Below are 13,966 nucleotides of genomic sequence, written 5' to 3' on the forward strand. Positions count from 1 at the left end.
CCTTGTACCCTGGTGACAGCTGTTTCTGTCACGGCCAAGGGGGTGACACCCATGGTGACATTGCGGGGAAGGAAGGGGACATCCATACCCTGTCCCACAGTGACAGGCCCGGGAGCCAGGGTGACGGCCATGCCCCTTGCCGTGGTGGTGGCCTGGCCATGCAGGGAGAGGTCCCTGCTCTATCTCGTGGTGACGTGGGGAATGGCAGAGGGGTGACATCCCCACGGTGACACCCCAGGGAGAATGGGGACAGCTGTGCCCTGATCACAGTGCCCGCCCGGGGCACGTGGGGACACCCGTGATGGCCAGTAGTGGGTGTGGCAACACCCATGCCCTTCCCGTGGGGCTGGCCACAGGAAAAAATTGAATTTTTTCCACATTTGGCCAATTTTTCCCTAAAATTTGATGGATTTTCTTGGGGATTTCGGGGTTTTCTCTGTGGATCTTTTGTCTCTTTATCCCAAAATCCCAAAAAAACCTCAAAATCCCAGGAAATATTTGGAATCCCAGGCTGGAAGGAGCTGCTGATTGCGTCGTTCTCCCACCTCAAAAAATTCGATTTTCTTCCTCTTTTGGGCGTTTTTCCCACTTAAATTTATGGGATTTTCTCCCAGATTTTGGGGACGTAGCTGGGGACACCTGGCCTGGCTTAGCTGGGGACACTACGGTGTGTGGGGACACCGGTGATGGTCACGAAAGGGTGAGGACGGCCTCATCGCCCCGCACGCTCCGCATCCCCCGACCCCGCCCCTGGGCGCGGCCACGCCCTGCCGGCCACGCCCATCGCACAGGCCCCGCCCACCAAGCATCACCCACGCTGGCCCCGCCCATCGCCCCAACCCCGCCCACAAGGCCACACCCACGCTGGCCCCGCCCCCGCTCCCCCAGGCCCCGCCCCCCAGCCCCCCGGCCCCGCCCCGCGCCCCCGAGGCCCCGCCCCGCCCGAGCCCCCTGGCCGCGCAGGCGCGGTGCAGGCGCGGCGGTCCCGCCCGGCAGCCGCAGCGGCAGGGCCGGGGGGGGGGGGCCCGACCCCGCACCGCCACCGCCACCAACACCGCCACAGGCCCGGCGCGGCGCGGCGCCGCCCAGCGCGCCTGCATGAGGTTGATGCTGCTGTGCTGCACCTGGAGGGACGAGCCTATGGGAGAGGACGAAGGTGCGTGACCCCCCGAGCCCCCCCGGCCTGACTCAGCGCTTCCGCTGCCTCTCGGGCCCCGGGACCCCCAGCCCGGCCCGTGCGGGCCCTCTCGCCAGCCTGCGGCCTTCCGCATCCTGCCCTCATCCTGCCCGCAGCCTCCGGCCAGCCTCATCCTCCCCGCTGTCCCTGCATCCTCCTGGGCATCCCCGTCCTGCACTCCTGCACCCCCAGCGCTCCCCGCCCAGCCCGCATCGCCCCTGTATCCCGAAATGTGCCCGCAGTTCATTCTTCATCTTCCCCCTGCACCCCCTCACCCAGCCCGCATCGCCCCTGTGTCCCTCCCTCCGTCCCTCTCTGGTCTGCATCCCCTTTGCACCCCGACATCCCGTGCCCCCTCATCCAGCCTGCGTCCTGCCCACAGCCCCCCTGCATCAACCTGCACCCTTGCATTCCTCTCTGAAATGCCCCTCCTGCACCTTACATCTCCCGTGGCCCCCGCACGTCCCCTGCCCTCCCCAGCCACTCTGCATCACTCCTGTACCCGCAAATCGCCCCCTGCACCTCTCACTTATCTGTCACGCATCACCCACTGCATCCACTACACCCCTAAATGTCCCCCTGGACCCCTGATCCAGTCTTCCTCACCCCTGCATCCCACCCTACACTGCTCCCCTAGCCTGCATCCCCCTGCACCCCCATCCAGCCTCATCCTCCTCACACCCCCAAGTGTCCCCGTGCAGCCCCTGTTCATCCTGCATCCCCTCTGCACCCCCAGGTCTTCCCTGTACCCCCAGTTCAGCCTGCATCCCCCCCTTCCTTCCTTGTACAGCCTACACTCCCCCCTGCACCCCCAAATCTCCCCCATCCTCCTTGTCAAGAAGTCTCTCCCCGTGTAGCCAGCCTGCATCCCTATCTGCCCCCTCCCAGCACCCCACATCTCCCTCTGCACCCCTGTCCAGCCTGCAGCTCCCCATCTGCCCTACACCCTCACACTTCCCCATCTTCCCCTGCACAACCCACGTGCCCCTCCTGCACCCCTCATCCCCTCCAGCCTGCCTCTGTCCTGCACCCCACAGTCCCCCTGCATCTCCCTGCACCTCTAGATCCCTGTTGTACCTTCCTGCCCCTCTGCACTTGCTGGGTCCCTCATTTCTCCCCACACACCCCAAGAACTTGGCACCTCCAGGAGCTCTGCAGCCATCCTGCACCCCTCTGTGTCCCTCCATGCACTGTGCATCCCCCAGCACCCTCTGCACCCCTCTGTGTCCTCATGCATCCGCCAGCATCCATCTCTGTCCACCTCATTCATCACCCAACACCCATCCTGCATCTCCGTGTGTCCTCCTGCATCCCCTGGCACTCACTCTGCACCCCTCTGTGTATCCTCCATTCATCCCCCACCCTGCACCCTCTGTGTCCCTCAGGACCCCCCAGCACTCATCCTGCTGTTGCCCCATGCACCCAGCACCCATCCACACCCTGCCATCCTCCCTGGATCCCTTGGCACACCCATCCTGCCCCACTTCACCCTCCCTGCACCCTCTGCCCCCATCCTGCTCTCGCTGTGTGTCCCCATCCCAGCCCTGGGCCGTGGGTGCCACGACCTTGACCCATGTGGGATCGATGGGTGGGGGATGGAATTCACCATCCCAGGCAGAGAGGGATTTAATCCCAGGTCTGCCGTGGGTGGCTGGGGCCGGCTGGTAGGGTGACAGCCCTGTCCCCTCGTGTCCCCTGGCTGCAGGGAGCAACCTGCCGGTGTGTGCGAGCTGCGGGCAGGGCATCTACGATGGGCAGTACCTGCAGGCGCTGAAGGCTGACTGGCACGCCGACTGCTTCAGGTGGGACCCGCCGAGGGACAGCGGGGACGTGGATGGCCTTGGGGACACTGGGATGGCATCAGGGGCACGGGGATGGATGTATCATGGACACTGGAATGGATGGCCTTAGGGACGTCAGGCTGGCATCAGGGACGGTGGGACGGTGCTCCCTCCTGCTCCAGCTGTGGCAGGGATATGAGTGAGGCCGTCACAGTGTCGCTCCTTGGAGCGTGGCTGTGACTCCTGGCACCCGTGGGGTGCTCTGGCTGACGCCAGGCCTGGTGGCAGAGGGCTCTGCTGCGTGTCCCTCGCTGTCCCCTCCTGCCGGGTGACAGAGTGCGTGTGGCTGGTGTCACCCGCCCCCCTCCCTCCCTATTTCCTCTTTCACTTGAGCCCTCCCGGCAGCTCCAGCCGTTGGAGCTCCGAGGAGAAAGGGTCTGGGTCGGGGGGCACAGGGGTGCCCGGGGCCTGACAGGATTCCCTGTGGGGCTGGGGGTGCCCAGGGTTGCCCCGGGGTGTGTCCCTGTCCGGTGGAGGAGGATGCTGGCGGCGGTGCTGAGGAAGAGCCGCGTCCTGAGCGCCGGAGCCAAGTGAGTGGGAGTGCGATTGATGAGGGAGCGGATCAGGGTGGGCTCTGCGCCCCGGGGAGCCCCGGGGGGCTCAGACTGTGTCCCCCATGCTCGGCTCCCCCTCTCTGGGCCGTCTGCCGGAGCAAAGCCACTGCGGGGCTGCAGCTGGATCCGGTACCCGACGGGTGAGCGGCTTCCGGCAGCGCTGGGCTCGCTGAGAGCCCTCCTGCTTCTACCCTTCCTCCTCTTCTTCCTCCTCTTCTCCCTCTCCCCTTCTTCTCCTCCTTCTCCCCCTCCCCTTCCCCTTGTCCTCTGTTTCCCCCTCCTTTTCCCTCTCCTTCTCCCCCTGCTGCTCTTCCTCCTCTTCCTCCTCCTCCTCTCCGCCCTCGCCCCCAGCCCAGGGGAGGTTTCATGCAGCGCCATAGGGCGGGGGAGTCCTCGCGCGATGACGTCATGGGGTGGGGAAACTCCGTGCCGTGACGTCATCGCTGGTTGGTATTCTACTTGCGTGGCCCGGGGCGGGGGCGGGGACTGCGACAGTCCCCGGGCACCCCGCGGCATCCCCTGCAGAGTGTCCTGCAGCAACCCCGCACCCTACAGCACCCTGGTATGGCAAATCCCCTGCAGGAAATCCCTTACAGCTCCCCGTGCACCCCTTGAACCTGCCCCCCTCGATGGATCCCCTGCCTTGCAGCCCCCTGCACCCCTCCCACAGCATCCCCTGCATCCACTCAACACTCCCAATAGAAAATCCTCTATAAACCCCGTTCTGGGCCCCCCAGCCACTCCTACACCCTCACAGAAATCCTCTCTGGTACCCCCTGTGCCCCTCTGCACAGTCTGATGTGGACCCCTGCCACAGTATCCCAGAACTTGACAGGCTCCTCTGCACCCCCGGGCACACCCTGCTGTTCTCACCCTCATTATCCCCCGAGCAGCTCCCCCACCCCCTGTGCCCCTTGCAGATTGTCCCAAGGCTGGCATGTCCCTGGCCAGGCTGGTGTGTCCCTCTGGCTGTCTGTGCCAGGGTAGGGAGTTTGTGACCAAGGGGGCATGTCCCTCTGTCCCTGACCATGCTGGCACATCTGTCACCTGGGTGGGACATCTCTCTCTGTATCTGTGACCAGGCTGGTGTGTCCCTCTGTGTGTCCATTGCCAGGCAGGTACATCCCTGACCAGGCTGGGACATCCCTGTGTATCTGTGCCAGGCTGGTGCGTCTGTCACCATGGTGTCATGTCCGTGGAGAGTCTGGTACATCCCTTTGTGTATCCATAACCAGGCTGGCACATGCCTCACTAGGCTGGCACATCCCTGTGTATGTCTGTGACCAGGGTGGGACATCCCTCTGTCCATGATTAGGGTGACATGTTCCTCTGTGCACCCATGACCAGGCTGTCACATCTGTGAGCAGGGTGACAGACCTGTGACCAGGGTGGGACGTTCCTCTGTATGTCTGTGACCAGACTGGCCTGTCACCCTAGTCATGGATAGAGGGACATGCCCTTCTGTGTATCTGTCACCAGGGTGGGATGTCCCTCTGTCTGTGACCAGGCTGCCACACTTGTGACCAGTCTGTCTCATCCCTCTGTAAGTCTGTGCCAGGCTGGCACATCTGTCACCAGGGTGGCATGTCTGTCACCGATATGGTACATCCCTCTGTATGTTTTTGTCCAGGCTGGCACATCCATGCATGGCTGGTGCATCCCTCCTCATTCCGCTCCCTGCCCCATGTCCCCTCCCCTGTCCACTCCAGTGTCCCCACATGTCCCTGCAGCCCCAGCCTGCACTGTCACCCCCAGAATCACCTGCTGTCACCCTGGAGATTGGAACATATTGTTGCAGTGGCCCTGCAGCTACTTAGGAGGTGGGGGAAGCAGCTTGCCCACAGAGCTGTGGAGTGGGAGAGCACTGGCTGTACCCCAGGGTGACAATGGGGACGAGGTGACAGGAGGGTCCCTGTCCCTGCCGCAGGTGCTGTGAGTGCGGGGCGTCCCTGTCCCACCAGTACTACGAGAAGGATGGGCGCCTGTACTGCAAGAAGGATTACTGGGCACACTTTGGGGAGCTGTGCCATGGCTGCTCCGAGCAGATCACCAAGGGGCTGGTTATGGTGAGCACCACAGGGTCCCCAGGGGTGGGACATGGAGCCTTGTCCCGTGGCTGAGCTCCTGGGGAGCAGGGGAGGTGGGGAAGGGTTGCAGACCCCTCAGCACCACTGGGCGTGGTAGGGGTACCCTCTACATTTTAGGGGACCCTGGAGGGCTATGTTGGGGTTGGGGGATGCAGGGAAGAAGCTCAAGGTGGTGGGAGGTGTTCCTACAGCCATCCCCAGCTTGGTGGCACTTCTGTCCCCACCATCCCATGGCTCACCCTGACCTTCCCATGGTCCTGGTGCACCCGTGGGTGCTCCTGGCCCCACCTTGGTGCCTGGACAGGGGGTCCTGGGGCTGATGGCATTGCCCACAGGTGGCCGGGGAGCAGAAGTACCACCCCGAGTGCTTCAGCTGCCTCAACTGCCGCACCTTCATCGGGGATGGGGACACCTATGCACTGGTGGAGCGCTCCAAGCTCTACTGGTACGTCTGCTCTGGGGGGAGGACTGGGGGGACGCATCCCCGGCACCCCCACCCACCCTCCTGCTCTGTTCCCCACAGCGGCCACTGCTACTACCAGATGGTGGTGACACCGGTGATCGAGCAGATCCTGCCGGACTCCCCGGCCTCCCGCATCCCTCACACCGTCACCCTTGTTTCCATCCCTGCCTGCTCCGATGGCAAGCGCGGCTTCTCCGTCTCCATCGACCAGGGCTGTGGCACTGAGCACCCCCGCACCGTGCGCGTCCGAGAGTGCGTCCCTGTCCCCTCTGCCACCGTCCCCTCCCCAGGGCTCGGGCATCCCATGCCCCTGGGATCCATCCCAGGGACGCCTTTTGGGGTGGGAGGAAGCGGGGTGGGGCTGGGTTGTCCCCGTTGTCCAGGGGTGGCCTGGGGACCATGGCGGTGTGTCCCCAACTGCAGAAGGGTTTGTGGGGGCTGTGCTGGTGTGTCCCTGGCCATGCTGGCATTGCCTCGTGTGCCAGAGTGGACTGTGGTACCATGCATGACCCTGTGTGGTTGGGTTGCCTTGTGGAGACTGTGCCAGCATGTCCCTGTGCAGGAGGGAGGGTTCCAATGGAGTCTGACACACCTGTTTGGACTGTCCCAGCACACTCCCATGATGGTGACAGTGTTGGAGGTCTGACCCCACTGTCCCCATAGGGTGGACCCAGACTGCATCAGCCCTGACATGAAGAACTCCATCCATGTTGGTGACCGCATCCTGGAGATCAATGGGACCCCCATTGGCCACGTCCCCCTGGATGAGGTATGGTCCCACTGTCACACCCCAGCCAGCCCCACTGCTGCCATGTCCCCAAACCCACACCATCATCATTTCCCTCCTCAGATTGACCTGCTGATCCAGGAGACAAGCCGCTTGCTGCAGCTGACCATCGAGCATGACCCTCACGAGCCCCTGGGCCGGGAGCCAGGGCTGGAGGGCAGCCCCCTGCCTGCCCCATGCAGCCCCCTGTGCTCGCCAGCCCCTGCGCCCTGCGGGGACCCCACTGCCATGCGCCAGCGTGCTGTCACGTAAGGCCACCCCCTGCCCCTGCTCTTGCTGGGACCCCCCCCGCACACTGACCTTTGTCTGTCCATCCCACAGGAGGAGCTGCAGCACGGACAAGTCCCCGGGCTCAGGCTCCGTGGGCTCTCCCGCGTCCCAGCGCAAGGACATCGGGCGCTCCGAGTCCCTGCGCGTCGTGTCCCGCGCCCACCGCATCTTCCGCCCCTCTGACCTCATCCATGGAGAGGTGCTGGGCAAGGGCTGCTTCGGCCAGGCCATCAAGGTGGGACAGGGGGCATGAGTGTGGGAGGTCTCAGCTCCCCAGGATGGAGGGGGCATGGCTGAGTCCCTACACTCCTGGCCAGGTGACACATCGGGAGACGGGTGAGGTAATGGTCATGAAGGAGCTGATCCGCTTTGATGAGGAGACGCAGAGGACCTTCCTCAAAGAGGTGAGGGTCCCCTGTCTTTAATTCCCCAGGTTGAGGGAACATGAGGGGATCCCACCTGGGCACAACCCCTGGTTAGGGGTGACTGAGCCCCATGGGTGCAGCCCTGCCCGCTGAACTTATGAGCAGTGGCTCTGTCCAGGGGGTGTCAGAGCCTTGGGGTGTCACGGACATGCGGGCTGGGGGTGTCTCCTGCAGGTGAAAGTGATGCGCTGCCTGGAGCACCCCAATGTGCTCAAGTTCATCGGGGTGCTCTACAAGGAGAAGAGGCTCAACTTCATCACAGAATACATCAAAGGGGGCACCTTGAGGAGCCTCATTAAGAGCATGGTGAGCAGTGGGTGGAGCAGGTTGGTCCCTCATCACCCCAGTGGGGCTGAGGGACCCCTCTTGGTTTTCCATTCCCTGGCAAATTTCCCCCTCCTGCTACCCAGGACAGTCACTACCCCTGGAGCCAGCGGGTCAGCTTCGCCAAGGACATCGCTGCTGGCATGGTAGGTGCCTCCATGGGATGGGTGGGAGGGACGGGTACTGGTGGATGGGAGGACCACGATGTGGGGATGCCCCTGCTCTCAGACCACCCTTCCCACAGGCCTACCTCCACTCCATGAACATCATCCACCGCGACCTCAACTCTCACAACTGCCTCGTGCGGGAGGTGAGTCCCACCTTGGTGCTGGCCTCCCCTGGCCTGGCTGGGGCTCTCAGTCCCTGTGTGGCCTCCCCCCCAGGCCTCACCCCTCCCTCTGCCTCCTAGAACAAAAGTGTGGTGGTAGCTGACTTTGGGCTGGCACGGCTGATGGTGGACGAGAAGAACCAGCCTGAACATCTCAAGAACCTGAAGAAACCGGACCGCAAGAAACGCTATACAGTGGTGGGGAACCCTTACTGGATGGCCCCTGAGATGATCAATGGTGAGGGGAATGTGGCCAGCCAGGGCTCTGTCCTCAGGCAGGGGATGCTTGGTGGGGCAGGGACAGGATGTGACATAGCCTGACCCTGTGTCTACAGGGAGGAGCTACGATGAGAAGGTGGACATCTTCTCCTTCGGCATTGTCCTGTGTGAGGCAAGTGCCCCTGGGGCTGGGGTCTGCCATGGGGCCTGGGTCTCTCATGGTCACTCCTCCAACGTCGGGGTGTCCCCTCTTGGGGCTGGGGTGTTTAGAGTCTCTGCCTTAGGATTAGAGCCTCTTCCCTTGGGCTTGAGGTCCCCCTAGGGCTTGAAGTCCTCATTGTGTTTGGGCTCCCTCCTGGGGCTTGGACATCTCCCCCTTGGGGCTTACGGGTCCCTGTTTGGGGTTGAGGTCTCCCCTCGGTTCTGAGCCCGCCCATCTCTGCTGCTGCCCCCAGATCATTGGCCGGGTGAGCGCTGACCCCGATTACCTGCCCCGCACCACCGACTTTGGCCTCAATGTCCGGGGCTTCCTGGAGCGCTACTGCCCCCCTGCCTGCCCCCCCAGCTTCTTCCCCATCGCCGTCTGCTGCTGCGACCTGGACCCCGAGAAGCGGTGGGTGACAGAGACCCCCAGGGCTCCCTGGGGCAGGGGACAAGGTGGGGACAGAGCCAGCAGAGCTGGCACGTTTCCCCCTCCTCGCTCAGGCCGTCGTTTGCCAAGCTGGAGCAGTGGCTGGAGACGCTGCGCATGCACCTGGAGATCCACCTGCCGCTGAGCTCCCAGCTGGAGCAGCTGGACCGAGCCTTCGGGGAGATGCACCGGCGGGACGGGGGGCTGCCCATGCCCCCACGGTAGAGCCTCCACCCACATCCTCTGCAGCCACGGGAGAAAGGAGCTGTGCCTGTCGGCAGCCGCTCCTGGGGCTGCCCCACCCCGGGGCTGGATCCCCGGGCCCCCGGACGCGCCCCCACCCTGCTGCCCACCCCGGGGAGCCGGCTCTCCCCGGGGCCGCATGGCCCTGGGCACCCCGCACGCTGTAGCTCTGACCGCCAGGACCAGCCCGGCCGGCCGCACCGTGGGGACAGTCCCGCGTCCCCGTGTCCCCCACCCTGGCTCACCTCCCCTTTGCACAGCGGGGCTGCCCCGGACAGAGCCACAGCCTCGCGACCGTGCCTTGGCTTTCCGTGAACTTGCACTGCGACACGGGAGGGCAGCTGCGGCCCCCCTGGGCACCCTCGTAGCAACCCCCCGCCCTCGGCCGGCCCCTGAGGCTGCTCCTGCCGGCACCCCCGGCCGAGCGAGGGGTCGTGGGGGACGGTTCCATGGCATGGGGACAGGCACGTAGTGGTCCCTGCTGCCCCCACACCTCTGCTGCCCGTGCTGAGCCCTGACCACGTAGCTCCGGGGACGGTGCCGGGTGCTGCAGAAAGACGTGGGGCTGTGGCTTGTCTCGGTCTCCCTGGCCCAGGGGGCCTGGGGGGTTACGCCACGCGGTGCTTTTCATGCTCTTTATTCAGGTTCATTTTTCTGTAAGATATTTAAAGAGAAGAGTTTGTATTATTTTTTCATACAACGTAGCGTTTGCCATTTGTCACTGCCTCGGTTCTGCTTTCCCGAAGGGATCAAACTGTGAAGCCTCTCCGTGCACTTTTGCCCGGGAATCCAAGGCGATGTCCTCTGTGGAGGTGGGAAGGGAGCTCAAACTGTGATGTACCCCGAGCCGTGAGTCAATAAATCCTTCCCCGCTCGCTGCCCGGCCTGTTGGCAATCGCTTGCCTCCCCCAGGGGGGCTGGGAGCTCCTGGGAAAACTGAGGCAGGAGGAGACAGTCCCTCTGCCCAGGGTGGGGCTGTGGCACTGGCTGTGGTGGCACCCGGTGGGGGCGGTGCTGTTGTCGCCTGTTGTGCTGTCCCCACTCCATTGTGGGTACCCTGAGCCCTGAGAGTGGTGCCATCCCTGCCTATGTCACAAGGGCCCCCCAAGCTCTGTGGCCCCTTGTTGGCCTGGTGGCCATGCCCACTGTCATGCCAGGGGGGTGACAGGCAGGTGACAGAGCCATGTGACCGTCGGTGCAATGGAGCTGCTTTGCCTTTGCTGTAAAACTAGCCCCAGAGAACAGTGAAGTAGATCATACTGAGGTAGCCTATGGCCCTCCCATGCTGTCCCTCTGTCACCTGAACACCTTCCTGAACCAAACTAAGGTCCCCAAGGTGGGGGAGCTCCATCCTTGGGGGATGCTGAGCTTTGGAAGCTGGAGAAGATCTTGAACCCAATGAGCTGAGGGGGGAGTGACGGGGAAGGGATGGGACTGGGGGGATGTCCCCAAGGATGTCCCCAGTGATGCTGCAGCTGGGGAAGGAGCCTGAAGGGGTCCCAGGGTCCAGGCTGGAGCCCCTATCAGGAAACCTCATGGTTTATTGTTCTGGAGGGATGTAGTGACAGTGGCTCTGTCCTCCTTCCTGTGGTGGCTCCTGGGCTGTTCCCCAGTACCTCAGTGAGGGACAGGGACCAACACCCTGCCTGGTGTCACAGGTTGTCACGCTGCCCTTGGTGGCACCACACTGTCACTGGTGACACCCCACTGTGCTGATTCTTTGCTCTGGGAGCAGGACACTCACTCCCTGGGAACACTGCGAGGAGGGACTCACTGTTGGCATCACACCCGGGCAACACCACAGACCCCAGTCCGCTGCTGCCACAGGGGAGCAGGACCCGGGAGACCTCCAGCCCTGCAGTAGGAACCCCCAAACCCCCCCAACCCCTCACACAGCTGGGTGCTGCTGGGGTGTGGTGTGCCTCCTGGTGCCAGGGATGCCACACCCACTGGGACACTTGCTGGTGGGGGAAAGAGCCAGCAGCTGGCCCCAACAGCAAATGGCCACTCAGTCACCCCTGTGACCAGCAGCTCGTCCCAGACCAAGCCACCAGCTGGGACACCCCATCACCAAGCAGGGAGGTGTCTCTGGCACAGCTGCAGTGGCCCTATGCTGTCACTGTCACTCGAAAGTCCCCTGCAGAGGTGTGCAGCACCCTGTGCCCAAATCCAGTCCTGGTCCAGCCTGACCCAGTGCCCATAGGAGGGGTGGCTCATCCCATCACCAGCACCTGGCTGTCCCCTCCAGGCATCCTCTCCCAAGAGGGTCAAGGCCACCCAGACCATGTCACGGGCCACCAAGAGCTGCCATTGCATCCACTGTCTCCTCCTAGGTTCTGTGCCCCTCCCCAGGGATGTCCCTGGTAGGTCCTACCCACACCTGCCCCCAGTTTGGAATGGTGGCACGTGGGGAGCCAGATGTCCCCACCAAGGGGGTAGCCAAAGGTGCCGGTGGCTCTGGCAAGGACACACCGAGAGCTCCAGCCATGAACCATCGGTTGTGGGTTTGTCACCTTCCTCATGGGGAAGTTTGGGGCTCCAGGGGAGAGGAAGAAGGGCATGTTCTACCAAAATCCTGGAAAGGTGGGCACTGGTGCTACAGGGACCTTTCTGGGGAATGTCTTGTGACAGTTAATGGGCAGAGGTCCTCATAAGGCTTGAGATGTTCAAGGAGAAGAGGTGCTGGGGATCAGTCAGGACACCCAGCTCCACAGGGATGCATGGAGATGGAAAAAGATTCCTGGGATCCCACCAGGGTGCCCAGCTCTGTAGGGTGGGGTGGAGCTGGAAGGGGTCACTGGGTCTGGCTGGGGTATCCATGCGGACATGGGGTCTGGTCCCCATCCTTGGCCACAGCAAGACACCCCCACAGGAGGATTTTCCAGTGGTGAGCAGGCCATGATGGCTCTGCGATCCTCTGGAACCCTTTCCAGCTCAGCCCATTCCTCCTTTGAGCCAGAGGCTGGACTGGAGACATCCTGGGATCATTCCTGTCCTCCACCTCTCTGATGCCCCATCCTGCATCTGGCACATGGCTCTGCAGGGTGTCTTGTCATGGTTGACCCTGTCCCCAGAGCCACCTCAATCCCCTGGGTACAGGATCCCTCCCTCTGGCTCAGGAACAGGGGCTTTGTGTGGTTCTGGAGCAGTCTGAGCCCTCCCTCCATGATTTGGTGTCACTGTCACACCTCCCCTCTGCAACCTGGGCTAGGGTAGGAGCCACCTCCTTGTGTCACACATGTCACTAGGACTTCGTGGCTCCATGGGGAACATCCAGATGCCCAAAACCCTGGTGGAGCTCCGAGGCCAATAGTGGAGGGGGGTCAGTACCTGTCTGCCTCAATTTCCCCCATAGCTGGAATGGGCTGTGGGATATGAGGATGAGAAGAAGGGCTGTCACTGCAGCTCCTGTCCCCCCAGCTCCTGTCCCCCCTCCAGTGTCCTCTGGTCCTGACAGGTGAGGCTGGCCAAACTCAGGCAAGAAAATCCCATGGGACACAGACCCAACCTGATTTATCAGCCAGGAGTTTTTTTTTAAGGTCCACATAAACGTGGCATTTTTAAACACAGCCCTGGGAATATGGTTCTGCCATTCTGCCCCTCTCTACCAGCTGGGGACATGTGGAACCCATCCCTGACCCAGCTATTTGTCCTGTGGGGACACAGGCACCTGGGAGGGGACAGCTGGGGGGCCCTGAAAGCCTCAGCTGCTTCTGATTGGAAAAATGGCTTCTCAGTCCCACTGCCATCCTCCCCCAGCTCCAACACAGGCCCTTCCCAGTGGGGCTAAGTGATGAGTGCTCCTGATTCCCCAGTGCTACCAGGTCCCCAGGCAGGACCAGGGATGGACAGCATCAACTGATGAGTCCTTTGTGAGGGATTTGGGAGCTGGTGACACGTGATGAGCTGTGGGAATATTCAGGTGGGCAGGGCTGAGGTGGTGGGACCACCTGGTTTGGATGGCTGTGACACTGTCCCCACTGCTGTGACACCATCCAATAGAGCTCATCCTGTGTCCAAACCCCTCTGAAGGGCTGGCATTTCCCCAGACTTGGGAAATGTGGACCCTCAGAACCTTGCAGCACCCCTACTCTGAGCAGGAGCTCCCTGCAGAGACAGCCCAAGGATGGAGAAACACTGGTATATGTCTTTGGAAAGCTGTGGGACCCTGACGTGTAATTCTAGGGAACACCTGTGTGTGGGTTTGGGCATTTGAAGGCCCTGGCATGTGGGTTTTGCATTTGAGGGACCTCAGACTGTGGGTTTGGGGGCTATTGGCTGTCCTATGAGACTCAAGCACACGGAGCAGCCCAGGCGTGGGGAGCCCTTCTGGGCTCAGACCGAGGGAAAGAGGCCAAAAGGCAGGAGTTACACCCCAGGTTTTCAGGTTCCACCCTGAGCACAGACCCCCTCAACGCACCTCATCCCTGTGCTGGAGCAGATCTTGGGGAGCACCGTGGGGTGCGTGATGTGGCTCATCCTTTTCACAGTGTGAAAAATTAGTTTATTCCCAGCTGGGAGTCTGTTTGGCTGCTTTGGAGAGTGGAGAGCAGAACTTCTGCCTGTGGTCTGGTGGCTTTGGGGATGGACCCTTGGGGCTTTGTCCCCTGGGATGTG

The 13,966-nt window shown here is 62.6% G+C and overlaps 1 protein-coding gene across 1 annotated transcript; it reads left to right on the forward strand.

Annotated features, from left to right (window-relative positions):
• The first annotated feature begins 1,083 nt into the window (after positions 1 to 1,083).
• Positions 1,084 to 9,434, forward strand: LIMK1 (LIM domain kinase 1). The gene is made up of 16 exons (XM_083874931.1): positions 1,084 to 1,156; positions 2,883 to 2,979; positions 5,500 to 5,638; positions 5,995 to 6,104; positions 6,183 to 6,374; positions 6,786 to 6,891; positions 6,973 to 7,157; positions 7,231 to 7,414; positions 7,497 to 7,583; positions 7,779 to 7,910; positions 8,015 to 8,074; positions 8,173 to 8,238; positions 8,338 to 8,494; positions 8,592 to 8,647; positions 8,931 to 9,088; positions 9,181 to 9,434. Exons 1-16 carry the CDS (start codon positions 1,099 to 1,101, stop codon positions 9,329 to 9,331), a joined length of 1,938 nt encoding a protein of 645 aa, XP_083731057.1. The 5' UTR covers positions 1,084 to 1,098; the 3' UTR covers positions 9,332 to 9,434.
• The last annotated feature ends 4,532 nt before the right edge of the window (positions 9,435 to 13,966 follow it).

Source organism: Zosterops lateralis (assembly GCF_965231275.1).
Source record: "Zosterops lateralis genome assembly, chromosome: 19".
Lineage (NCBI taxonomy): Eukaryota > Metazoa > Chordata > Aves > Passeriformes > Zosteropidae > Zosterops > Zosterops lateralis.

Coding starts and splice junctions, on each gene's coding strand:
- LIMK1 (XM_083874931.1), top strand. CDS start 1,099: ATGAGGTTGATGCTGCTGTGCTGCACCTGGAGGGACGAGCCTATGGGA. Junction 2,980..5,499: donor TGGCACGCCGACTGCTTCAG/GTGGGACCCGCC, acceptor TCCCTGCCGCAG/GTGCTGTGAGTGCGGGGCGT. Junction 9,089..9,180: donor GACCTGGACCCCGAGAAGCG/GTGGGTGACAGA, acceptor CTCCTCGCTCAG/GCCGTCGTTTGCCAAGCTGG.